The sequence below is a fragment of the Juglans microcarpa x Juglans regia genome, chromosome 3D, assembly GCF_004785595.1.
Source record: "Juglans microcarpa x Juglans regia isolate MS1-56 chromosome 3D, Jm3101_v1.0, whole genome shotgun sequence".
Lineage (NCBI taxonomy): Eukaryota > Viridiplantae > Streptophyta > Magnoliopsida > Fagales > Juglandaceae > Juglans > Juglans microcarpa x Juglans regia.
Window position 1 is genome coordinate 38,677,818 of NC_054598.1, and position 27,295 is coordinate 38,705,112.

A 27,295-nucleotide genomic window follows, 5' to 3' on the forward strand; every position below is an offset into this window, starting at 1 on the left:
AGGTATGGATTTGAGGCGAATATGGTTATAAGGTAAAGAAAACTCTATGAGAGAGGTAATGCCAGTGGAGGGATTGAAGAAAGTTAATACTCCACAAGATCGAGCATTGCTTTAGCCAAGGCTCTAATACCATAGCAAAAATTATAAAATATAAAAAAACTTGAAATAGAAAAAAGATTGAGGAAGAGAGACTTTGAATGCTATATCTTTACTATTTTCAATTGTGATTGAATATAAACACTAATCCCTATTTCTCGGAAAATTAAATGGAGATGAAATAAGGTATATCTTGATCATTATAAAAATCAAGTCAGGATAATAATCAAGTTAAATTCTTGCTTTGATATTATCTCTAACAAGCACGGGACGAATTCCACAACGTTTACAAGATATAAAGATATGTTGATTGATGCAAGACTGATAAACAAAACTTGCAAGAGTAATATTGTAATATTAGATACAGTATTAGGTGCCTAAAATTGAAAAGTTTGACGGCACAAATTTTGAGTATTGGGAGATGCAGTTCGATCTAGAATTATTTTTATGATAAGAAACTTCATCTTCCTTTTATTTATAGGGACTGTAATCCTTTAGCGGATAAGCTTGCCTCATTTGGAGCCCTTGGCAAAACAGTTAAGTTTTTCTTCTCTAGTTCAAATGTCTGGTGTGCATGCTCTGGATCATGCAGGTGCTCCTAGAGTCTAGCTTTTAATTTCTGTACTGACCCTTTGAAATCTTTTATTATTAATTTTCTCTTTCAATTTTTGTTGGGAGCTTGATTTTGAGAATTTAGTTGTAACTCTCATGCTCCCTTTATATACAGCATTCCTCCATCATAAATGAAGTCATAAATAAAATTGGAATACGGTGCTTTCTTTTAAAAATAGATACACCAAATCAGCACAACTTACTACCTACCCGACAAACAACCTCACAAACATTTATTTTTGATCTACTGATCTAACCATTCACTGAAAACGACTAGCATAAAATTTGAAGTGGTACATCTAACAGCCTGTCGTCGATTTTAAGCAGTCTTTAACTTTTAAGTAGCAGTTAAGCATAACACCGTACGTACTAAAGGACCAAGGGCATAAGTAGAATTTAGAAAGTATATATTGTGCCTAAGTAGTGTTATCTTCGGCACTTGCGGTCTTCTTAGTCTTCTGGCCAGACTCACCATGTATCATTTGACGGGCGTGTCGCCAGTAGTGTTATCCTTGGCACTTGCGGTCTTCTTAGCCTTCTGGCCAGACTCACCAAGTATCATTTGACGAGCGTGTTGCCAGCGGCGAAACGCTGCCTGAACGTTTGATGCGGCAAAATTTTCCACCAAATTGGAGTCGCTTATCCCTCTGATATTGCTAAACTTCCACCAGTATTTATATAGCATATGCTGTATGTTGCCGACCGTAAGAGCGAAAGCTTCAACTTTTGTATGGCATCTGAGAGTCCTGGTCGAGAACGGGAGGTTGGATGGGTCCGGCACGAAGGGGGACTTGAACACCCATTCTAGCAGTTCAACTCCATAGAAGTCATCGGTTGTAATAAACCCAGTTTGACGATTATCAGGACTAGTTGTATAGGTCCATACGATGCCTTGCGTGATGAAGAGCAACGCATCAAGTGGTTCTCCCTCCCGAGCAATGTAACTGTTCTCATTGTAGTACACTTGCTTGAGAAAGTCGCTGCTAATCAATTTCAACACATCTTCACTCTCATTTTGAAGAAGTGGCACCTAAGTGTCGAACATAAACAAATAAATAATCGAGAAGGATGATTAATGAGGAGAAGTCCATGCCAATATATAAAACATTTATTACTCTATAAGTATGTATGGAAGCATATAATATTCAGAGTCGAGGATTAAAACTTCTTGTAATTATTCATAAAAATTACGTTCTAACAACACCATTGCAACTTAATATTAATTCCATTAATTTAGAATTCGGATCGTGTTAATTACCTATACATTTGTATACTTGCTATTACTATTTTCAACATCTCATTTCATATTTATCGCATTTCTTACAGAGAAAAATTATTTTAATTTTCAATTGTACTATTTTTTTCGTTCTATATATCCAAAAGGAAGTGCAAAAGGGGGGGGGGGGGGGGGACCACTCTCTTTCGCTGAAAGAAGAAATGAATTATTTCTTATTTGCTCTATCCATAAAGGAAATATGACAAAATTAAGGCGGACTTGCTCTCCTTTACAGAGAGAGAGAGAAAAAAAGAAAAAGAAAAAAAAGAGGATGAATTTATTTCTGCTCTATTTATAAAGGAAGTTGGAAAAAAAGGACTCACTTTCCGTAGTAGGGGTAAGCAGAGACGGCGCAGAATATCTCTTCTAGTGAAAATGGGAAGATAAGGTAACGGATTCTCTGCATCAATATCTTTATTTTCTGCAAACATTCGGTCTACTTGGGACATGATCTGCTTTCCTATTTCTTTAAGCCGTGGATTTCTGACTATCCACGCATGTGTTTTCCCTTTTTTGGCTTCCATCTCATATTGCCGCCACCGCCCATATTCCTCAACTTGATTAGCTTCCTCCAACTGCCTAGATGCCTCCCACTGCATATACATCTGTTGCATAACAAGTTCAACGCATTAAGGGGTTGTTTGGGTGTTAAAATGGTTTCATCTCATCCCATTACATCTCATCTCATCACATCTCAACATGTAAATACTACATAAACATACAGTTTTCAAATTCAAAATTTCAATATATTCCTCTAATCATTATAACTTTGTCAAACTACCAAACAAAATGCAAAACACAATTCAACTTTTTCAAATTCTAAAATAAAAATTATATTAAAAAATTATATTTTAATAATATTTTAACTTTATAATATTTTTATTCAATTTTTTTCTCTCATTTTCCAAAACTTCATAAAATATCATAACTCAAATTATTTTATTAATATTTACAAATTATTTTATTAATATTTACAAATTATTTTATTACTATTAACATATTTCTCATTTCATCTGATTTCCAACTATCCTCTAACTGTTGTCAAGAATTATCATTTGTCACGAAGAAGCCAAGTCATTTCTTTATAAGGGGTACAAGTGTAACAGGTCCGATTTGGTCCGATTTTAGACAAATTTTGGGATCGAATCGATATACACCGGTTTTACATTTTCAAAAACCGATACTGTACAGGTTATCCCCTAAGCCGGTACTTCCAATTTTACCAGTTCGGTCTGATTTTTCAATTTTTAATATATATTAAATCTTTAATCTTTTACACTTATATATATGTATATATATATAAATATTAGTAATACACTAATACTATTAGTATATAGTAATACTATTGGTATAGTACTATTACTATATATTAGTGATAATATAGTAATTAATATACTATTGTATATTAGTATTACTAATATATCTATCAAAATGAATATGTTGAAAATTTATTAAGCCATAAAATGTAATTAATATAGATTTTATATTTAAAACATTATAAACATATGATTAAATAAATGTTCATGTTTAATATTAAAATTTTATATTACAAATTATAATATAATATTATTTTATATATAATTATAATTTATAAAAAAAATAATATAAAAAATATTAAATATAATATTAAAAATTAATTAAAAATATATAAATATGCAAACTGGTTCAATCCTAGAAAACATAAAAACCGAGACCAGATCAATTCTAACCGGTTTTGAAAATTGAAGAACGGATCCGATTTTTCGATTTATTTTTACACTTCTAATTAAGGGGTGGAAGCCAATAGTAAGCACATGAGTCCGTATACGGATCAAAGAAGCCAAGTCAAGCTGGTGCCTGTATAAGAGACAGTACCTCATACAGTCATCCCTATAAATATATATATATATATAAATTCTTCTCATCAGATACTATTCGCTATTTTATACCTCTTATTTTATCAAAAACATCTCACATATGAAAAACACCCCCTACGCCCTCTATATATATATATATATATATATATATATATATATATATATGAATGTGAGATAGTACGACTGTCATTGTCATCCTCTTGCCACTTTTTCCTGATATTAAAAGCAACCAGCGCCAGTTTTAAAGACAAGGAGTATACTCTGTTTTAACTTTTATCATTCAAATTCTTCCCTAAAACGGAGGACGTGATGGCCATTATTCTGTTTTATGGAATGCTTACAGACTGTAAGTTAATAATTAACGAGGAAACTATTACAACAGATATAAAAAAGGATCTATATATGGAAAAGTACTCTGATATTCACACAGAAAAATTATATAATTACGGGCTATGAAGCTTCAAAAAGTATGCATGTTGATCACCAACCTGCAAATGTCCAAGGAAGCACATAAACAGAAGCAAGCCAGAGACGGAAGTTAAAACTGCGAAGCCGTTCTCCCAGAAATGCGTACTTGTTTGAAGGTTTGAACCGAAAGAACTACCAATTTGCAACAACTATACAATGTAAGAGATGGTGTATTCACAATCGAAATTATTAATTAATATTATACTAAGCTGATCAAAGTAACAGATAAAATCTAAAATGGTCTACATGCAAGTGATTATAAGCTAATAAGACTGTAGGGGTCAAGATAAGGAAGCCGAAATGATCATAATCGCAAGCGGCCTAGAACAAATTGATATTATAAACATGAACAATCTGTCTCTCTGTTGCATTTGTACACATGTATGTATTAGTACTATATATTCCTCCGGGGGAAAGTTAATTTAAACAACAGTAGAAAAATCATTCTTTGCATCGATCCCTACATATAGTATCATAATTTTTGCAATGTGAATCTTAAATTAATTATAAAGATTTGCATCATTGAAAATTAACTTGCAGCTATATAAAAGAGACATTTTTCCATTGCCCGAACATATCCTAAATTGTAGTTTTGACTTGACTGTTCCAAATAATATATACAAGGTTACTTTCTCTTTTCTTTATTTCTCTGATTTTAAAACCACTAATATATATGGTATCAAGGATCCACTGGAGAGGTGGCCCTTCATAGAACATGAATGCATAGACAATTAAGCACAAGCAATGATAAAAACTACTGTGAAATAGCTGAGTCTTAACAGTAACATTCACAAACCTCAAATTTCGAAGGCCCCACCAAAAGCAGTACAAGATCTTTCGCGGAAAATCCATGGATGCCACTGTACCAGATTGAAGTGCTCCTTGGAATATTCCAAAATCAAAGACCGTTGTATTTGGGGTTTCTATTGGACAAGAATCGTTTAAAAATGTGTAATTGCCAAAACTTCCGTGGTTACAGGCAAAAGAACTTGGAACACATTTATCACTATGACTTTCACAGGCGAGGTGCCAGCAAGCGGTCTCTCGCTCGACGGAGAAAAAGTACCAAAGACCACCCAGTATCTAAAAGACCATTAACCACTTAATGATTAGTAAATTATGCAGATCATATTGAAGCAAAACTTTTCCTAAGAAAGTTTACACTACTACGTACGGATGAAAATCTCAACAAACATTACATGATAATAATCGTAGTGCGTAAGAGAATTTTTGAAATAATAGAACAAAAAATGGAGCGAACAAGTTGGTTTGGTACTCATGCTATCCTTCTCTTTTTCCAATTGATCCTGAAAATTGTCCCGAAAGGAATAGTTTTTGAATCAGTTCATGTGACTTGTATATGGATTGCTGTGATTGATCTTCAACTTTGCTTTGGACACATACTAGGAATAAATTGAGACGCAAAACGAGCAGCAAGCGGACTACCACGCCAAAAATTACGACGTATCCAAACCATAGAGAGAAGCTACCAGCGAAGGAGAAATAGAGGAGATGATCCAACTTAGTAGAAGTTGGTCACGTCCCTGCCAACTGGTATAGGCCGGATTCACAGACTCACTTTTGGCAGCATCATCATCAACAAACATAGCAGGACAAGGGTTAGAGCCATCAATAAAACCAAGCAGATTGTGACTCTTGAGGATGGGTTTAAATTGAGCAGTCCACGCAAGATAGTTTGTCTCATCAAGTTTGACAGAGACAAGTTGCGTTGGATTGGGAAAAACGAAATTGGATGAGGAGGAAGAACCAGACTCGGCCATGTTTAGGAAAAGCGGAAGCAAGATCTTAAAGCATAAGCTATTGGCTCACGATACCATGAAAGATAATAAATGCGAAGGATGATTTTAGCAAGATGCCAAAACCGTGTGTTTCATTACGTTTATATAGGGTTTACAGTTTGAGATATAGATTACAGTAATAGCTAGCATAGCATGCGGAATATACATAATCAGAATACAAGAGTTTAAAAATTAAATAGCCTAGTTTGTAGGAATTACGGGATTGATATCCATTTCGTTTTAGATTATAAAGAAAGATGATTACGTGAGTCTGTCACTAGCATATCCAACCCCGATCTTATTATTTGTCAAAGTTTATTCGTCTGAAACCTAAAGAAATCAATAAACCTTCATCATAAAGATATATATTCAGACACTTATCGGTGCAAAGTTTAATTAGAATAAAAAATTATATGAGGTAGATAAGTATGAAGTTGAGAGTCAAACTTACATGACTGGCAATAATGAATAGAAACAAGTTGAATCCAGCTTTCACTGCTATGACGCTTCTAGATAGGTTAATGATCATAATGTTCTTGTGGATGAATACTTTTGTCCATGACAGGTAGACACGAAGAGCTCTTGGCAGATATTGGACTAAAACAACAGCGGTCAAGACTTTCCTTTTGTTCAATGATTCGGAACCTCTCATTTTTGAAAAGAGAATTAGAAATAGCACCTGCATGGACAGTTGACAGAGATTTAGGTGCAAGACATCTATTTTTATTTTTATTACAGGGGAGGGGGATTAAACTTGGTTCTCTGATCACTGAGAAACTTGCACCAATGCCATCTGACCCAAAAGGACCTTGGCTAAGAGATCTATTTAAGCATGACACTTCATGATAGATGATCTCGTTACTTTCCCCCCCTTTCTGTTTTTCGAAAAGTTCATATATAATACTTTCTAATTAGATTAGAATATTCTCTAGTATTTTGGTCTAATTTATTCTAATTTACAAACGATTATATTCTTTATTACCATTCGTGTGATCAGGATCATATATTGCATTCCCCAAAACTAATGGCATTCCTAAAACTTACTATTCGTGTGACAAAATTGTGTTGCAAATGGAACCGAGTCACGGGAAAAATTGAATTCAGGTGGGTCATGATCTTCATCGCGGGGGCCAAACCCAGGAGGAATATCATCATCTTCATCGTCAGGGGAGGGTTTGAAATTGGTGGGGGTTAAGCCTCGAGGGGGATTTGATTTGGGTGTGAAACCAGCCGGCATTCATACTTCTGTTTTTTTTGTTTATATATATATATATATATATATATATATGTTGGGTATAAGTGTAGCTAGGACTAACGCGAAGTATAGTAGCGGAACTAAAACGAAAGAAATTGATGACAATCACACAAAATGAACACCAAGAATTAAGTGGTTCGACTCAAAACGAGCCTACGTCCACTGGTGGGGTCGGTATCGAAGATTTCACTATCAACAGAGATGGAGTACAAATCAATACAACAAAACTTCACAAGGAAGTTATCTCTCAAAACTCTCTCTAGACTTCTCTCTCAAGAAAACACTAAAACAAATGCCAAATGAATTCTGAAGAAGTAAATAATGAGAGAGGCGCCGTTTGATATTTATAGGAAAAGTGAGAATTCACTTTTGTGAACATTGGCTCGAGCGAACGTCGAGCGAGTGTCGAGCGAACGTAGATATTCTGCACTTCGCTCAAGCCAACAGTTGTGCGAGAGTCGAGCGAAGCTCTCTGCCTGAACTCGCTCGAGCTGGGTGTCGAGCGAGTGTTGAGCGAAGCTCTCTGACTTGGATATTGCTCGAGCTGAATGTCGAGCGATACTTGAGCGAAGCTCTCTATCTGAATTCGCTCGAGCTGAATGTCGAGCGAATGTCGAGCGAAGCTCTCTGTCTGACTTCGCTCGAGCTGAATGTCGAGCGAATGTCGAGCGAAGCTCTCTGTCTGACTTCGCTCGAGCTGAGTGAACCTCCGCTCGAGCGAACCTACGACACTTGCACTGTTCAATCAGAATTCAAGCCACCTCATAACAATATATATTAATATAACAAAGCGAACTGTTTTATTCATCTGTAAAGGAATTACAACGTAGCATCAGTCCAAATAACTTGGGAAACACTTTCAGGAAAAGAATCCCACCAAATTACTAGATTATCAATATGCCACGATTGTCTTGCCAAACTATGGGCAACAGCATTGGCCATTCGGCCTCCTTGCTGGACTGTAACCTTAGGAAACATGTACAACATGCTTCCAACCTCATGGATCAAATTTCCCCATATAAACGAAGACTCTTGTTCTCTATTAAACTCTTGTACCACCTAAAGTGAGTCACTCTCCACTTGAAGCTCAAGAATACCCAAAGGATAACAAATCTGTAAACCTCTCAAAACTGCCAAAAGTTCAATTTCCGTAGGGTCCCTCACTTCATGTTCTGGTTTACTAGCTGTGAAGATCACCTTACCACCTTCATCTCTAAGCACCATACCCACCCCTGATCTGCACTGATCATGGAAAATAGAACCATCAATGTCTAACTTGAGAGCTCCTGTAGGTGCAACAACATTTAGGCTTCAAACTTTTGTTCTGCTCATCTGCCACATACTTGTGATCTTGGTAGACTGAAAAAGCATGATCCAGTACTACCTATTCTGGAGATAGCTTCTTGTTCTCATAAACCAGTTGGTTTCTTCTATACCATATTCCCCACGCACACAAAAATAGTTTCTCCATTTCTCCTGAGAAGTTCATTCTCACCACAGTAGCCACAACCTGTGCAATATCCATTTGAACCTCACTCTCCTATAGGAAACATAACTCATGATTAATATCTTCCTCGTCCTCATTACACCATCTGCACTGTGCCTCTTCCAATACCTTCTTTGCTTTTAAATTTTTTAAAGTTGCATACCCTCCATGCAAAGATCTTTACTCTGGTTGGCACTTGCATTTTCTATATATTCTTCCACATTTTCCTCTGATCCGATCTCCCTATATGACACCTCACCAAGCTACCTCTCATCTCCAAACGATTGAAACATTTGATAGGCACTCTTTACACTGAACACCTCATTTTTCTCATGACAATGCTATCTGGTCTGCTATCTTATGCCAACATCACATTAAGAACCTCATAAGCTTCTCTTGGTGGTACAAGACTCCTAACTTTTTCAATGTCCCACCATCTCGTATTAACATCAATCAAATAAGCCACCTTGGAATTCAGTTGAGATGGAGAGATTGAAACTGGAGCTGGAACCAGCTTGTGATTAGGCAACCAGTAGTTAGTCCAGATGTTAGTTGTCTTTCCATCTCCTATCCTCCATCTACACCCGTATAATAATAAACTCTTTACCTCCCAGATACCCCTCCAAACATATGAAGATGCAGCTGATCCTAACTTAGTCTCTTTAAAGCCGATATGCATTCTACTTGTTTCTTGCTGTCTCGTACTAGAAGTGACATTTTGCCTTCTATGTTTCTGGGGCGAGGATGAATTGGGTGATATCATGGAAGTTACGTGGGCCTTTCTCCAAACAATAACACCAATTAGGCCATTATCGATTTGAAAATGCCAGGTTGACGGTCTACGTAGAAGGGCCCTATCGATTTTATGAAAGTGACTCGACGTGTTCGCACTGTTCGGTATAGGGAGGATTTCAAGCGTTCTTTTATGTGGCGGACAAAAGTAACGCATGGTTTGGTTACAATTAATATTCATTATTCCATCTCTTTTCACTATCTAAATATTACAAATAAAAGTATTTTTTAATTTTAAATATTTAACTCTTTTATCTAATAATTATCTAATCAATACAAATGTTTCAAACTTTCAAATAAAACATAAAAAATAATTCAATTTTTTCAAATCCAAAAATAAAAATTATATTACAAAATTATATTTTAACAATATTTTAACTTTATTATATTTTTATTCAACTTCTTCTCTCTCTTTTCTTAACACTCCGTAAAATATCTTTAATTCAAATAATTTCATTACTATTAACAAACTATTTTACTATTATTTACAGATCATTTCATTTCATCCCACTGTATAAACTAGGCATAAAGTTTCACTCCAGAGCTGGTTCCGCAAAACCCACTCTCTTGTCTGAAACCTAAGAATCTGCCACCTTAAGGACAAAACCAACTTTTCCAGAGAAGAGGGGCTCCGAGGAAGAGGAATCAAATTTCAGACGAAAATGGGGTTCAGGAGATATAAGTATAGTTTAGATAGTGAGATGGAATAAGATAGTTTTAGATAAAATTTGAAAGTTAAATAAAATATTATTATAATATTATTTTTTAATATTATTATTATTTTGAGATTTGAAAAAGTTGAATTATTATTATATTTTATGAGAATTGAAGAAAATTGTAGTAATGAGATGAGATGAAATACTTTCACTACCAAACGGGCCTAGAGGGCATTGGGAGGGAGGTGGGCGGGGAGGAATTTTTTAGGGAGGCAGGATATCTACGTGATAGGTTTTTTTTTTTTTTTTTTTTTTTTTTTTTTTTTTTTTTTTTTTTCATTTCATTCAAGGGTTACGCCTAGCAATAATGCTCAAAGCATTGGCCATTGCCATTTTTAAATTTTGACTAGAATTTGAAATTTTGGCTATAATCAAAATTTTTGGAGAGATTAATCTACATTGGACTAGCAATCCTACTGTAATACCAATGCTCTCAGGCCACTCAGCAGCAATGCTCATACGCGCAATACTACTGTAATAAATTTATTTAAACTTTAAGTCAATTGAAATGGTAATTGCAAATGTCTCCTCAATTTCTGAACTTGAGAGCTTTGGAAGGCAGAATAACACATCAGGTAGGACATGCAACATTTATTACCGGTAGTATAAAAATTTCGAATAATTTAAATAAAATGCATCTATTTCTTATCAACTTGAAGTTCTCAAATTTATGAAAAATTTAAAGGGACCTTAATCCAATAAAATGTTAAACACATGCATGCTAAACCGAGTTATAAGATTGAACGCATGCAAGAACGCATTAAAGTACTTGAGCCTTTGGAAACACATGTAGAACTGTTAAGAAGCAGAAAGTCTCCCTTACCTGCGGGATTGGAAGAATAACGACGATATCATTTGCGACTTTCAAGTACCTCTTTATTCTGAGCCAAACACTAGTATCTCCCTTCGTTTCTTTCTCCTTGTCTAAAGAAGAACGAAGAAATGGCAATATGATATAGACAAGAGAAATGCAGTCTAGGAGCGTCCGGAGACAAACAATTACGATGTATAACGTTCTATCGAAATCAACGCACTTTCCGACCTCATTGATCACGGGAATGTAAAAGAAGAAAGGGTCCACTGATAGTGAAATCACACACGACCCCGCGAAAAAGATATACCAGAATTGAGCTGATGGTTGCCTCTTTGGGTGGAGCATTTTCCCAATCCACTCTGGCTGTTGCCTCTTTTTCGTTCTCCCCATTTCTGATGAATTAACTTCAGCATTCTCGTGACCTTGCATCTCAATATCCGGACCCCTGAGCAGATTAAAACAAACAAAAAATAAAGGTTTAAGATATTTTCTCTCTTCAACAACTCATGCAATTTTGGGACCATATAGAACGTGTTCTCGATATATTCTGAATTCTGTGTGTTCAGAACTTGGGTCGCTTGCAAGGTTTGGGCTTTCAGCAAGAGCCATGCATGTAATTACAAGCACGTAATGTCACAAACACTGAGAGATTATTTATGGTTTGCAGTTTGGCTGGTAGCAATTATAGCATTGATCTGGATATCCATGGAGAAGAATACTAGGAAATGTATATTAGTAGTTAGAGAGCTGTTAATATTTTATTAGACAGCTAGTATTAGCAGGGATCAGTTGAATTTCTGTGTATATAAATGCACATATTCTACAGTTTATGTCATGCATGAACGGAATTTTACGGCATTCTTCCAGAGTCTTCTTCAATATAGATTCTATTTCTTGCTAAAGTGCATTGTTCAATTTATTTGACTATTTTATTGATCGCAGTATTCTTGGATTCTCGACAGTGGTGAAACTGGCCATATCCACCTTTCTTTACCACCGTCACCTCTACTTACAATTAATATTTTTCTAAAATTGCCTAATGGAATTCACGTTCCTGCTACTCATACTGGCAAATAGTCACTCTTTCGATCTCTGATTTACCTATGCATTATGTGTTGCTTCGTTCTCTTTCAATCTTATCACTGTCAACCATGTGTTTCGTTCTCATTTTTCTTGGCAGATATAGGTCATTTATACAGGACCAGTGCTAGCTTTTGAGGACATGGCTTCTCAGTCCCCTCCATTTCAAGTACTTTTGATTCTTTTGTGCGTTATTTCTTCGATCTCTGGCATTTACATTAGGATACAGCTCCCACCTAGAACACACTTGTTGAAAACTATGAAGTGTTCTTTAAAGCGTTTCAATTAATCAGATTCATGTGTTCTCCATAAATTTTAATGAGTCACACACCTATTTTCATGATCGATCCCCTCTAGCTAGGTATCGAATTGGGTCTAAATTATGTGTTTTTTTTCACTTTATTTCCCCTCTGACTATAATTTACTTATTTAAGAATATATGAATGCTCTCAAAATATTAGTGGATATAAGGTTGGGGATAAAAAAAGAATAGCTAGAAGATACTAACCGCATCCGACGGTTCTCGTGGCGACCTCCTCGGTTATTCATGCCTAAGCCTTGCTATTTAATGTCCAAATTAAAGAATTAACCTCCAAAATATTTCGACCCCACGAACTTCTTTCAGTACCATGCACAAAAATCTGGATGATCTTTTGAGTCCTAGAAAAATGGAAAACAGAAGCGTTAATTTTCAGGATAGAAGCAAAACCAATTTCACCATAAAATTGTGCAACAAGAGATCATGATGATCAGGATTGCGAATTGAAATTCTTCGAAACCTTCTATGTCAAATTAAATAGTTCGATTTAGTTTGTCAAAAAAAAGAAAAAAAAAAAAAAAAACACAAAAGAAAGTTCAAGTTGAAGGTTGTTGTATAAGTTGGTCTTTGAACTGGGGTGTTCTCGGGCGTGAACATTTGGCACTGGAATGAGCTTCAGTGCCACTTTCATAATGTGGCCGAAGTCCATTTGGTTGGAGGGACAATTGAGAACCAATATGGAGCTGTTGATATGGCACTTGGTGAATTGTTGTACTGTCGGTACAGTACTTGGTGGGGGTGATTACCAGGTAGCGGACTACTGGGTCATCTTGATGAGGAGTCGAGGAAGTGAGCCTCCATCCCCTTTTATATCAATAGGGAGCTCATCCATCCTTCCTGCGCATAAGCTGATGATCTCCTAGCGCGAAAGCCATTGATCAAGAAAAACAAACACATGAACTTTAGATAAGTATGCGTGGTACTTCACGTACATGCTCGTAATCAGGTATCTCATACGAGTGTCATTAAATGTTTTGGACTCTAAATGTTATGTCTATATATCTTCCAAATTAGACTTCTAAGTTTGGAAAAAAAAAAAAAAAACTACAGAGAATCTATAACCAAAAGATTTCTTAGACTAACTATAAACAGTAAAAATTACTCCAAAGATCGCCAGACATTAGATGCATATATATTAGCAGCTGGTAGAAGGGATAAAAATGTTAATCTGGTTGCTTGGGAAATGTTTTAATGCAAACATTAAAACACTGAAAATTATAAAACACTAGAAATGTTTCAATGCAAACAATAAAACACTGAAAATTAAAGAAAAACGGTAGCGGATTTATAAAGTAGTGAATTGCACCCTATAAACTCGAGCGAGCAAGCTAGACGCGCGAGGATAAAACGACAGGACTGAGCAGATATGAAGTTGCAGATCATGATGGTAATGAACATGATTATTATATAGCATCTGTTCTCATAAATAGTTCTTTGTTAATTGGTAAACTATTCATGTTAGCCTACACTCTAAGTCTTTCTTCAAAATATACTTTATACAACACTTTATACAATAATATTTTAAATGAGAAGTATTTTTATAAAATAATTTATAAAACTAATATCATTTTGTAAAAATCCTCTTATTTTATAATATGTGTTGTGAAATGTGTTGTAAAATGTATTGTGTAAATATCACTATTTAAATATATATATATATTGTTTTCTCGTATGTAGCAATGGATGTAAATTTAACAATTCCGAAATAGAACTTGGCCTGCTAAGCATGGTACTGTAAAATTGGTAAAAATCAAACTTCGCGAATTCCCAGCAAATTATAAAAACAAATGTAAATTGCTAATTGTAAAGCGCCAAGAATAAAATAATAGTTTATAGAGAATACACATGAATCGAAGCCGAGTAAACCTGCAAGTTGACCAAAGCCTTCATGCACGTTGAGAACCTGAGAGAGTGCAAGTGACAACCGCATCACTCTTCTCTTGCCAATAAGATTACGAGCAACGCTACACTCGCCGAAAATTTGTATCGAATGTACTGTATCTGAAAAGTACATTTTATCTTTTTATTTTTTATATATTTTTTGATTATTATAAACATTTTTTAAAAAAATAAAAAATTCATAACATTATTAAAAAAACACTTCTTTAAACACTAAATAAAAAAAAAATTCAGAATATATTTTCGAAACACACTTTCGAGACCTTTAACATTTCTGTAAGATTATAATACATTCCATAAAATTTGGATATTCTCTTTATTTTGGGAAAGAGATGGGTATATTTTAGAAAAATGTTAGAGTTACTGACATTTGATCTGGTTGGATCCAGATATATATATTTTTTATTTAAAGATTAAGAAAGTATTTTTTAGTAATATTGTAATTTTTTTTAAAAGAAATATTTAAGAATATAAAAAAAATAAATCAAAAAAATAAAAAATTCTTCTTCTCGAGATTGGTCTCGAGCCTATATTACAACCTCATCCTCTTTTATTATATTGTGTCGATATTACAGTATGGACATAGTTTTCAAAACTTTTTGATGCAATCTATTTAAAAAAGATAATGTTATTTTATCCATTCAACTAATCCCTCATTTTAACACTTTTAAGTATTTTAATTTTTTTCTTTACTTAATAATTAAAAAAATAATTATTAGTATATTGATATTTTTCTAAATATTTTAAAATAATAAAAATATATAAATAAAAAAATTAGAAAAATAAAAAATAAAAATATCAATTTAACCTAACCGTTACTTAGAGCGGTGCTGGCATAGGAGGCTAGGAGCACCGCTCTTTAAAAAATAGTCATGTATCACTTAGTCACGTGAGAATCACATTCATTCGTTTTTTTTATTTTTTTTTTATTTTTTTTTTTAAGGGAGCACATGCCACGTGTTGGGTGTCAATTGGTAATCGAGTCGTTGCTTCTGGTTTATTGTGCAAACAGACTTACATGATACAAAGAGATCTGAGCCAGAAAAAAAACCATTTGACAAAGATATGTACATTAAATGGGAGAATCAGAATACTTACAATAACTCTGCACTACGCAGCGGGAAAATTTTATATATCACACAATTATTTTACCGTCATTTTATTATATAAAATATAACATATTTATCATTATTAAATAATTTTTTATTTAATAATTTTTTATCATTTAATAATAATAAATATATCACACCTTATATAATAGAATAAGAGTATGATATATAACATTACTTTACACATGAAAATAGAAAGATCAAAAAAATAAAATAAGACATCATTAAAATACTCACTTACTTAGTATATATCTAGTACTATAGATAAAAGTGGAGTTATATAATTTTTACGTGGCATTTGACCCATAAAAGTAGGCATCCTACCTTCTTCTTTTTGTTTTTGTTTTTTTTAGTAAGAGTCGGTAGCCATACACATAGCGGCCCCGTCCTAATTTTATTAATAAATAACCCTCACTTATGACGGATGAATATCGTGATAATATCAATACACTTGAAGGTTTACAAGATAACCACTAGGAACTAACCCAAAACCAAGTGTCAAAACCAACCAAAAAAACCATAAAACAACTTCTAACAAGCCTAAGACAAAGAAAGACCCGTACCAAAAACCAAGGAAAACAAAACACCATGCAAAAAAAGAGCACGCAAAGCATAAAAATTTCAAACTCAGATTAGGCGGGAAAACGTACTAGGGACTACGAGATGCGCAAATAGGGGAGTCCAATTTTGTCCATACGAAGAAGACCAAGAAGCTGGCTGGGAAGAGTGTCATTAAAAGACCAATCCATATTTAAACCTTTAGCTCCCCGTTTAGCTAAATAATCCGCCATCGTATTACCTTAACGAAAAATATGGGTCAAACGATACTCTAGGCAACCCAAGATAGCTTGCAAATCCTCCCAGAAATCCTTTAAGTACCAGATATTACATGTACCCTTAATAATCCAGTTGACAATCAGTTGAGAATCTACTTCAATCTCCACCCTACGAAAACCTAATTGATAGCACCTCCTGACCCATTCCAACAAATTTCTCAACTCAGCAAAATTATTAGACCCCAGACCCAAGAACACCAAATAAGCAGGGTGCAGCCTACCAAAGTTATTCCGAATAACCCCCCAGCACCAACCGGCCCAGGGTTTCCTAAACTACTACCATCAAAGTTAAGCTTTATCCAATCCTGTGGAGGCCGATTCCACCTCACCACACGGACTTGCCTAGGCTTCTGAGATAAGACCGGAATATCCAACCTCTGCAAAATAGCAACATCATGGAAGAGATCCTAGAAACTTTCATAAATAAGGAAATTATCTGACGAATCCACATCTTGATAACATGCCAAACTGCCTGAGCTGAATCCACCCTATCCTCAAATCGAGCTTTACATCGCCTATCCCAAAGCTTCCAAGAGACAATAGAAGGGAGAAAACCAAAGATAATCCTGAGTTGAGAAGACTTACCAGCACGGCAGAACCAGAAATTAATTTGTTCCTTCCACGTATGGAAGACACCCATATGAACACCTAAGTGGTTCGCAGCCAAACGCCAGATTTGTCTAGCAAATTCTCCATTACAAAGCACATGGTTTAAAGTTTCCATATGTCCCCTGACACAACAGTTACATTTAGAAACAATGGGAATGCCAATTTTCTTGATCTTCTCATCAACACTCAAACAGTTAGTTATTCAAAGCCTTCTACATCATGACTGAAATTTTCTTGGGAAGATTAGTATGCCAAATCCAATGGACCCAAGGTAATGAAGAAGCTCTAACACGGATACAATCCCAAGACTCTTAGTAGTGAAAATTCCATTATTATCATTCACCTATATTAGAACATCCTGACCATCCTTCCTCGTGGCTAAAAATTGATACAATTCTAGAGCTTTTTGTTGACCCACTAATCTATCCAAGAGAGGGGTATCCCACCCATTTTCAATCTGACACTATTTGATTTTAAGCAAAGGTCTCTCAATAACAGGATAATGATCACTAATAGGACCCGCATCCACCCAAATATCATGCCAGAAAGAGACATTACCCTATTTCACCACCCACTTAGAATGATTCAGAACTTCCGGAATACAACGTACAATAGCTTTCCAAAATCGAGTTCCATTGTTAGGGTTCAAGAGGGATAAATGATTACCTTGGACATACTTACTTTTAAAAAAAATCTGCCCACAAGGACTGACCCTTCAGTAGCTGCCATGCAAATTTCATATGAAGAGCCCTTTGAACATCCCCAAAATCCCAAATACCCAAACCGCCTTCCTCAGTAGGATAACAGATATGTTTCCAGGACACCCACTTCCACTTACCTTTCCCTTCAGAATTACCCCAAAAAAAGGAACTCATAATCCTATTCAAAACCTTAAACACCCCACTAGGAACTGGTAGTACCGCTAGGAGGTGAGTGGCCATACTCGATAACACATGACGTAAAAGAATCACACGACCACCAGTCGAAAGCAGTTTCATCTTCCACCTAGCAATCTTCTTACTAACTTTTACAATCAACTCACCAAAATCACAGACCTTTAGACGACCTACCACAATAGGAACATTCAAATATTTAAAAGGAAAAGACCCCTTCTGAAAAACCATTCATATGAAGAAGGGAGGACTTTCTGTGAGCACATATTTTATTAGAGAAAAAGATAGCACTTTTATTATTGTTAAGAATCTGACCTGTCCAAATCTCGTAAAGATATATAACCTCCAGCAAACCTCTCATGGACTTATTCCCACCATTAGAAAAAAATAACAATATCATTTGCATACATAAGGTAGGAGATAAGGGGGCACCTCTAGCTTGAGTAAACCGAACAATTTTACCATTTTCAAAGGCATTCTTTAGCATGCGAGATAATACCTCTTGCATAATGACAAATAAATAGGGCGAGAGCGGATCACCTTGCCTCAGACCACGCTCACCCTTAAAGAAACCCAGAGATGTACCATTCATCATAATAGAGTACCAAGGTGAGGAGATGCATAACTTGATCAGGGCACAAAACTGAGGAGAAAAACCAAAAGAAACCAAAACGTGAATAAGAAAATTCTAATTCACTCTATCATAAGCCTTAGACATATCAAGCTTAACCAAAATATTTCCCTCATTAGAATTTTTATTAATAGAATGGACCATTTCTTGGGTGATACTGATATTCTAAAAAATGCTACGACCAGGAATAAAAGCCTCTTGTTCATGGGAAATAATCTTAGATAGCAAGTTCATCAAACGAGCCACAATGATCTTCGCACAAATCTTATAAACTACCGAGCACAAACTAATAGGCCTAAATTTATCAAAACCATTTGGCGAATCATCCTTAGGAATTAACACAATAAAAGACGCAGTATAATATCTTGGAAGAAAATGATTTTGAAAAAATTCAGAAACGGCTTCCAATAAATCCTCTTTAACAATATCCCAGCAAAACCTGAAAAAACCAGAGCCAAAACCATCCGGGCCAGGACTACTGTCAATAGAAATACTAAACAACACTTCCTTAATATCACCAATGGAAGGAGTACGACATAGCATCAAATTATCCTCCTCAGTAATCACCGGGGTAATCAGATCCCCTAAATTGGGAAACTCACAAGCACTACTCCCACCCAAAAACTGCTTGAAGTATTCAACGGTAGCCTTATGTATATCGAGAGGGTTATTAAGAAGTGTACCGTCTGCAAGATGCATGTCATTGACCCTCTTTCTATTCTTATTATTCAAATATGCATGGAAAAATTTAGAGTTTTAATCCCCATCTTTAAGCCAACTTTTCTTAGCCATATGAGAAAGGCGAGTGTCTTCACGACCCCTTCAAGTTAAGAGCACTAATTTCGAAGCCAGGAGATCATTATCATCCTCAATAGAAAAAGAATTTTGAAGGCGAATTTCCAGGCTATAAATACGATGTTCAAGCTCATGAATAATCACATTAGTCCTCCCAAAGACATGCTGATTCCACTCCCTTAACGCCACCTAAGCCTTTTGAGCTTAAGGGATAGCTTAAGAAGCCTAGAATCACACCCAGGTTGATTCCACATGCCCTCCACAAAACTCAAAAAATCTATATAATCAGTCCACATAAATTGAAAACGAAAAGGTCTAGGCCCATACCTGAATGGGTCGTCACCCATTGAATCACTAACGGAGAGTGATCCGATGTAGTACAAGGCAAAATCTGTGAAAAAACGTTAGGAACACAATTAAGAAAATTTGAATCAATAAAACATCGATCTAACCTTGCCCAACTACGAGCCAAACCGCTTTGACCATTGCACCACGTCATCAGCGCGCCTTTTGAACACATGTCCAGCAAACCACAATTTTGAATGCATAGATTAAAATCTTCCATGGCAGTAAAAGGCCGTGGATGACCTCCCCTTCTTTTAGAGTCAACTTTAATAATATTGAAGTCACCGCAAAGAAGCCACGGGAGGTTTCCATTACTAGTAGCAATCAAGTCCTCCCAAAGATTCTTCTGCTCGACCGGATTGCATTTAGCATAGACTATAGTAAGAATGAAGGCAAACCCCTTCTCCTCAACTTTCAGTGAAACAAATTGGTTCAATCCTGCCAGCCATTGAACTAAAATCATAGAGTTCCACAACAATCAGATTTTTCCATTTTGCATTTCATTTGTGACAAAGTGATCACAATGAAAATTCACCAAAAGAGTAGGAATTTTATCTTCCATCAAGAAAGGCTCAGCCAAAGCAATAATATTAGGCCTGAACTTTTTTATAATATTTCTTAATCTCAACTTAGAGGAGCGAACTCCTCTTATATTCCAAAAAAGAATAGGACTAATCATAAATTAAGCTTATTAGGACGAATAATAGCTCGTGTAGAATTTCTTTTCAGGAACTTACCGACTAATTTAGTCGTTCCTTCCGAGTCAGTGCAGTAATCTTTTTGCAAATCTTCTTTCATGCTATCTTTCTCAACTTCACAATCGGATTGTGTTTCATCAGCCCTCTCTTTGTCTCCCACAACATCACAGCCTTGAGAGGTACAATGTTCCACAAATTCACCATCATTGCCCAGTAGCGACATCTCTTCATTCAAGCTAGCCCCATCCTCATCTAGTTTCGTGACCACAACTAAAGAAAAATCATTAGGCCGCTTTTCACCCGTAGCTTCCAGGCCCAAATCCAAAGCCTCACATTGCTCCACACACGGTATCATGGCCTCACCACTTTTTCTCTCGTGTCCCTTAGGCCCAGTAGAAGAACTCGGTCCCCCTACTTCATGTGCAAGTGTTAACACTTGGTTTTGAAGGCCAGATACCTCCCTCAACCCAAACGTATTTGCAATATGACCCATTTCGATCTCATCCTCCATATGGGCCTTCCTAGCAGCATCTACATTCATCTCTATAGTTTGCTCAACCGCTGCCTCATCTATGTGATGAACAACATCCTCCTGTTGCACAACCTCTTTCTCAGGCTGTTCCAAATTCTTTAAATCTGCCATAACCAGCCCTACCTCCGCAGGCTTAACCACCTGTTTAACCCATTTCTTTTCGCCCTTAGTTTGCTTCTTCTGATCATTGGCCTTTTGGCATGTGTGATAATTATGCCCCTAACACTTACACAAAGAGAAATAAGCAGGCAAAGTCTCAAACACTATCTCCTGCCGCCTGCTTCTTAGTACCCCTAGTTTGCCTATCCAAAAAGAGTTGATCGGCTTCTTTGAAGAGTCAACTTTGAGACATACCCACGCCCCATCTGTGTGTGTCGCACAGAGCGTAGGATTATCACAATGTATGAAACGTCCTAGAGGAGCCGTAAGCATTTTTAAAACAGATGGCTGGTAAAAATTCGTGGGAAGTCCAGGCAAAAACACCCATACTGGGACACATGGTGGTTCATGATTTTCATCAAACTCAGGCATCCATGCGAACGGTCTGTAGAAAACGCCATTAACCTCACACGATTCTTTGTATATGGCCTTATTAAAATCCATTTCATTAGCCATCCGAACTAAGACATTGCGTGGGCGTTGCATAGCAGACACCATAGGCATGCTAGACAACTCCCAATGACTACGAATGAAAGATCTTACCGCATCTAATGAAGGTCTCTGTCGGAGGAATTTCAGAACAATGGAGTATAGGAAAGGCTGGGCTAGTTTTGCAATCTCCTCCATTGAAAACATAAACACCAATTCACTGTCCATATTCTTTGGCTAACGAAAAGATACCTCCATCTCCGGCAATGGTTGTGGCACTGCAGAGACTAGGTCGACGAAGGACTGAGCCGGAGCTGCCATGGGCGGCAAGCTAGAGGCCGCCATGCAGCCAACTTTGAGAAAAACCTAAGCAAGGCCAAAACGTAAGAACCCTAGCAGAGCATTTACTTATATGGAAAGTCACGTATCCAGTAGGCGTTCTACCTATTAAATTTGAAATGTTATGTTTATGAAGTGATAAACTTTTTAAAAACAATGTTTTATTATGAACCATTGTAATTTTTAAGTTTCATTTATTTTCTTACATATAAATATATAAACTGATTTAAGACTCCACCCAAAAGTACTAATTCAATATTTATATTGTTTTGTATTTTAAACGGAGTCATATGACTCCGATGTGGCATTCTACTCATAAAAGTCGACATTTTACTCATTAAATTTGAAGTGTTATGTTTATGGAATGGTAATCCTTTTAAAAGTAATGTTTCATTATGAACTGTTATAATTTTTAAATTTTATTTATTTTTTTATATATAAAGATATACACCGATTCAAGTCTCCACATAAAGGCATTATTTTAACCTTTATGTTATATTGTTAAATAAACTATCCTATAAATTGTTTTGAATTATCCACTATAAAATCTAGTCTCTCTTTAAATATCTCTTTCTCATACACAATAATTTGTGTATTGCACAGATTTTAGGCTCGCATGAGATAAAAAGAAAAGACTATCCGGTTATGTATTTTAGAAAATATTATAGGGTTAAATTAGAATTATTTATCTAGATTCCCGGGCCGGAATTTGGATATACACGATTGGAAATCCGGATTTTTTAACCCCGGCCATTGATTCCGATTTTTATTTTTTGGTTTTACATTGTTTATAAATATTTTGAAAAGTAATAGCAGGCCCAAAAAAAAAAAAAAAAAGGGACGAACCAAAGTACAATCTATATTTGCAGCACGTAGAGATGTAGTGTTTGCACTTGGAAGCTCGGAAGAGCCTTGGCAGTTGAGATAAAGCAATTAAAACACGAGCGGTGCTACTTCTAGGAGCTCCAGCTAGGCTCCCGACAGTGGTTTTGGAATGAATTTTTTTTTTATATATATATCTTTTAATACACTTAAATATATTTTAAAAAATAGAAAAATTCATAATATGATTAAAAAATATTTATTTAATTATTAAATAAATAAAATAATTAAAAATAAATAAAATACTCACAGTAAAAACTAACAGAGTAGTATTTTCCTTAAAACACACATGGCCTATCTCCATCATGTGCTGCTGCACTGAAAAGGGGCTGCAAGCAGAATCCAAAGCCACGTTCTCTGCTGCACTGAAAAGGGACTGAAAAAGTAGACGAAAGCAATTGTCTCATGTCTCTATCCCTAAGTCCTTCTTAAATATAATTTTGTCTCTTACCCACCAATAAATTTTAATTATTCTGCGGTCACCTCTACCAACTGAACATAGTACTGTAACTTTGGGAAGATCAAACTTTGCGACTTCCAAGCAAATTAAAATGAAAACAAAAATACAACTTGTTAGTAATTGACTAAAATATTGCAAGACGACGAGGGAAGTCATGAAATCAAAGAGATATTTTTCTTTTTTTCGTCGAAATCAAAGAGATATATTAGAAAAAAGAAACAGACAAGATAGAGGAAAAATCAAAGCAGGGTAAAAGTTAAAAGTTCATGACGAAGACCTCGGTATTGATGTGAGAAACTAATCAGCCTTCTTTTACTAATAATTAAGGTTATAAATTATATACATTATTCAACAAGCAAATGGAATTATAATCTTACCCTTTTATAAGTCTACGATCATATGTTATACCGAAATACTCACGCACGTTCAAATTGAATATTGTACAAAGATTTTTTTATTACTTGGTGGCATCGTGATCCTGTCCAAAATTATGTGAAAGGTTTGGCAAATAGGATGAGATATACAATTTTTATCTCATCTTATCATTACAATTTTTTAAAATTTTTATATAAAAAAGTTTTGGCAAATCGTTTTGGAAATCCAACTAGTAGTAGTGGCGGATGTGTGTTAAGAGATAGTACGGGGAAGATTGTGTTGCTTTCTCTAATTTTTTTAGTTTTTGTTCCAATAATGAACCTGAATTGAGGGTTGTAGTGTAGGGTTTAATTTTATGCCAATAGATGGAGTGTTTAGCGGTAGATATTGAATGTGATTCCTTGGTAATTGTAAATTGGGTTTTGACTAAAAAGTGTACAGTTTGGTATCTTTGAGATTTTTGAAAAAAGTTGTAAATTTTATAATTTCTTTTTCAATTTTTTTTGTTCTATTAATTTTTTTTTTAAATTAATAGCTATATGAAAATATTAATATTATGCAATATGAGACTTGAATAAATATGTGAATGGGTCCTAGAGTGCAATAAATATATTCTAAATATTTCATACAATACTATAAAAAAAAAAAAAAACACGTCTATTACATTTTTATCTAAAAAAAACACTTAGGAGGAGCACAATGTATAAGCAAAAAAAAAAAAAAAAAAAAATTGGGTGGTTGGTAGAACTAGTACTTGCCAGCACTGGAACGAAAATGCGCATAGATGTTGGACCATTTTCTCGACTAAAATGCGATTCAATAGTGAGAAGAGAGAGAGCATTCAGACCAAAGAAATAATTGTTTAATAGATTTGGTTGAACTATAGTGAAGGTCAAATATAATTACAAAAGATGATTTACTGTAGCTGAAAGGTTTTAGTTTACATTTGCATAATTTAATGCAGGTCATTTTTATCTTCTATTAATTAAATTATCTATTTTATTTGCATTTACATAATTCAATGCCAATACTCTTACTCTTTACAAACAAGATTAGTTTATAGTTACAGTTACCTTTTATTCCAACAAGCCTTTCGTTGCAAATAACAATTTATGTCATTGCAATTGTCCTGAGCGAATACTAGAGCGATGCAAATGATTAGCCTTTTAGCAATGAAACACATTCTAATTGCATTTTTTTTTTTAAATATTTATTTCCAACGAATATGGCGTTGCAAATATAACAAAATCCAATGCAAATTTGGGCTCGCAACGAATTGAAAAACTCGTTGTAAATATTTTTTAGAAACAAATAAGCAAATCGTCGCAAATATCTTTTAGCAACGAATTTTTAGCAACGAATTGATAAGTCATTGCGCATATCTTTTACCAAGGAATTGATAAATCGTTGCAAACTTTTTAGTAACAAATTAGCAAATCGTTGCAAATATCTTTTAGCAATGAATTGATTAATCGTTGCAAATATCTTTCACCAAAGAATTGATTAATCATTGCAAATTTTGTTTTTCAACAAATTTCGAAGTCGTTGCAAATATTTTGCTGCAACAATTTGCAAATTTCTTCTTGCAACAAATTGATGAAAAATCGTTGCAAATTTCTTCTTGTAACAAATTGAGAATTCATTGCAAATATATTTGTGTAACCACAAATATGATTAATTGCAACGAGACTCATTGCTAATTGATAAACTGCAACATATCGTTGCAACTACGAATATTTTTGCCTTCAAATGGGCTCTGTAATCGTTGTTTCTAATTGTGTATAGTATACGAATGCTAGATCTTGCCAATAAGGCTCCCCAATTGCACTACTAGTATTGATTTTGTAGGATAAAAGTACTATATGCACTACAACAAAAATGGTTTTCTGGGATGAAAATCTTTGTAATAAAAAATTGTGATTTCATCCCAAAATATTTCTTGGGAAAAAAAGAAAAAACCATCCCAATGTTGTTCTAATAACAGTGTCTCAAAAGATCTTTTAGGATGAAAATATCAGTTTCGTTTCAAAAAACTGTTATGTCACGTTCAAACTTGAGCAAAACCGTTTGAACACATCTTGGGAGACTTTTTGCCATGAACTTATAGCTAAAAGTGCATAAGTTCATGTAAGAGCACCCACATGCGATGTAAGCCAAATTGCTAATTGTCCTTCACCTTCAGTATATTTGTCAAGAATATTAACATCAATTTTACCCACTTTATGATATTTTTCTAAAATCAAGTCTCTAGTAGTGCCTCGACCTTGACGAAATTTTAATGTTAACTTTATAAAATATAATATTAGTTGTAGAAACGAAGTAAATGATACTTAGAAACAATATAATATGTATGAATGACTTTAATTTAAGCAAAATGACTATTAGATTTTTACCTTATTTTGTAGAGTCAATTTCTAGTGGTACATCAAATGGAGAGGTAGGAACAAGTGGAGACAGGATGCGAACGTCCTTATTCTTTGGTGGCATAATTTTGAAACACTGATATATTCATTACATAAAAGATTTGTCATAAAGTGTAATATGAACACAAAACCGGTCAATCATTTGTATCAGTTTCATTTGACCATTCACCATCGTCATCTGTAGATACTTCAGATGACTCAACATTTTGCTCAACTGTTGCATCAACAATTTTAGCCTCAATATCTTTACTTTGTAATGGAATCATCTCATACTGGCTTAAATTCACAAACAATTTAAAAACGGGCTGACTCTCTTGATATGCTTATTAAGTAGATGGATCATCTTCTTCTTCATCTTGTCCATCTGCCTCAGGGATAACATCATATATATTTATTGGAGAAAACTTTTGTACTACTTGCCTTTGATTTCCTAATTCAAGATCATCTAAGTAAAATATTTGAGATACTTGGGAAGTCAAAATAAAAGGATCATCTTCATACAATGTTTTGATGTATTAATACTCAAAAAAATTCATCATTGCGCACTCCCCTTCAAGGGCTGCTTAAATCCCACAAATTATATAGACAATAACCCCATAATAATACCATAGAAATCAATATTTTCTTCGTTATGACTTCCTTCGACTAGGACACTACTATTTTATGTTTTCTTATAACGTTTTCGATCAATTATGTGATGCCTACTTTCCTGAAAAATATAAATAGAATATCGAGCAGCACGTCTCGAAAGGCCATGCGCCAATGCATACAGTTCATCCGATATATCATTTGGATTATGCGCATGCATTTGTATAACTTACATATTGAACAAAGCATAAACATACAAAAACAAATAATCAATATATTCTTTTAGTAATTCAAACTCACATCTATAATTTCATTACCCGTTATTCAAACTATTTTGGAAACACCATTTTGGAAACTCATTTTCATGTTTATGGTTTATATCATTTACTCTCAGTTCTTTGAGCATATTAATATGATCACTGAAATTGACGATTACCAAATAATTTATATTCTTACAATTTTTTAAGTAAATTATAATATTAATTAACAAATAATGATAACTTAGTTCAAGTGGCTCTCTATCTCAGGACAATTGTTTTGCATATACCACTGAGTTTTCTCAAACTCTCTTCCACACAAATCAAAACTACGCTCTATACCAAGTGGACGTAGTTGTTGGGAAAACATAGTAAACCTATTTCGTTGTCTTGCTTGGTCAACATCAAAGTTTCTTTCCGACCAATCAAATCTCGTGTCAACTCCATGGAAGTATTTGGAACAGAAT

General features: G+C 34.7%; 1 protein-coding gene and 1 long non-coding RNA gene across 2 annotated transcripts in view; both read right to left on the bottom strand.

Annotated features, from left to right (window-relative positions):
- Positions 1-950: 950 nt before the first annotated feature.
- Positions 951-27,295, bottom strand: part of LOC121254176 (cyclic nucleotide-gated ion channel 1-like) — a 61,338-nt gene continuing 34,993 nt past the window's right edge. The window contains exons 5-10 of the mRNA XM_041154134.1: positions 5,105-5,391; positions 4,329-4,440; positions 2,308-2,589; positions 1,268-1,738; positions 1,118-1,190; positions 951-1,050 (exon numbers count right to left, since the gene is read on the bottom strand). Of these exons, the coding sequence (XP_041010068.1) occupies positions 1,125-1,190; positions 1,268-1,738; positions 2,308-2,589; positions 4,329-4,440; positions 5,105-5,391 (1,218 nt within the window). The 3' untranslated portion in view covers positions 951-1,050; positions 1,118-1,124. The remainder of the gene's footprint in view (positions 1,051-1,117; positions 1,191-1,267; positions 1,739-2,307; positions 2,590-4,328; positions 4,441-5,104; positions 5,392-27,295) is intronic.
- On the bottom strand, positions 12,739-18,740 carry LOC121254177. The gene is made up of 4 exons (XR_005938585.1): positions 18,729-18,740; positions 16,284-16,290; positions 13,876-13,925; positions 12,739-12,910 (listed from the first exon to the last, which is right to left on the bottom strand). It is a non-coding gene; the product is annotated as an uncharacterized LOC121254177 (long non-coding RNA).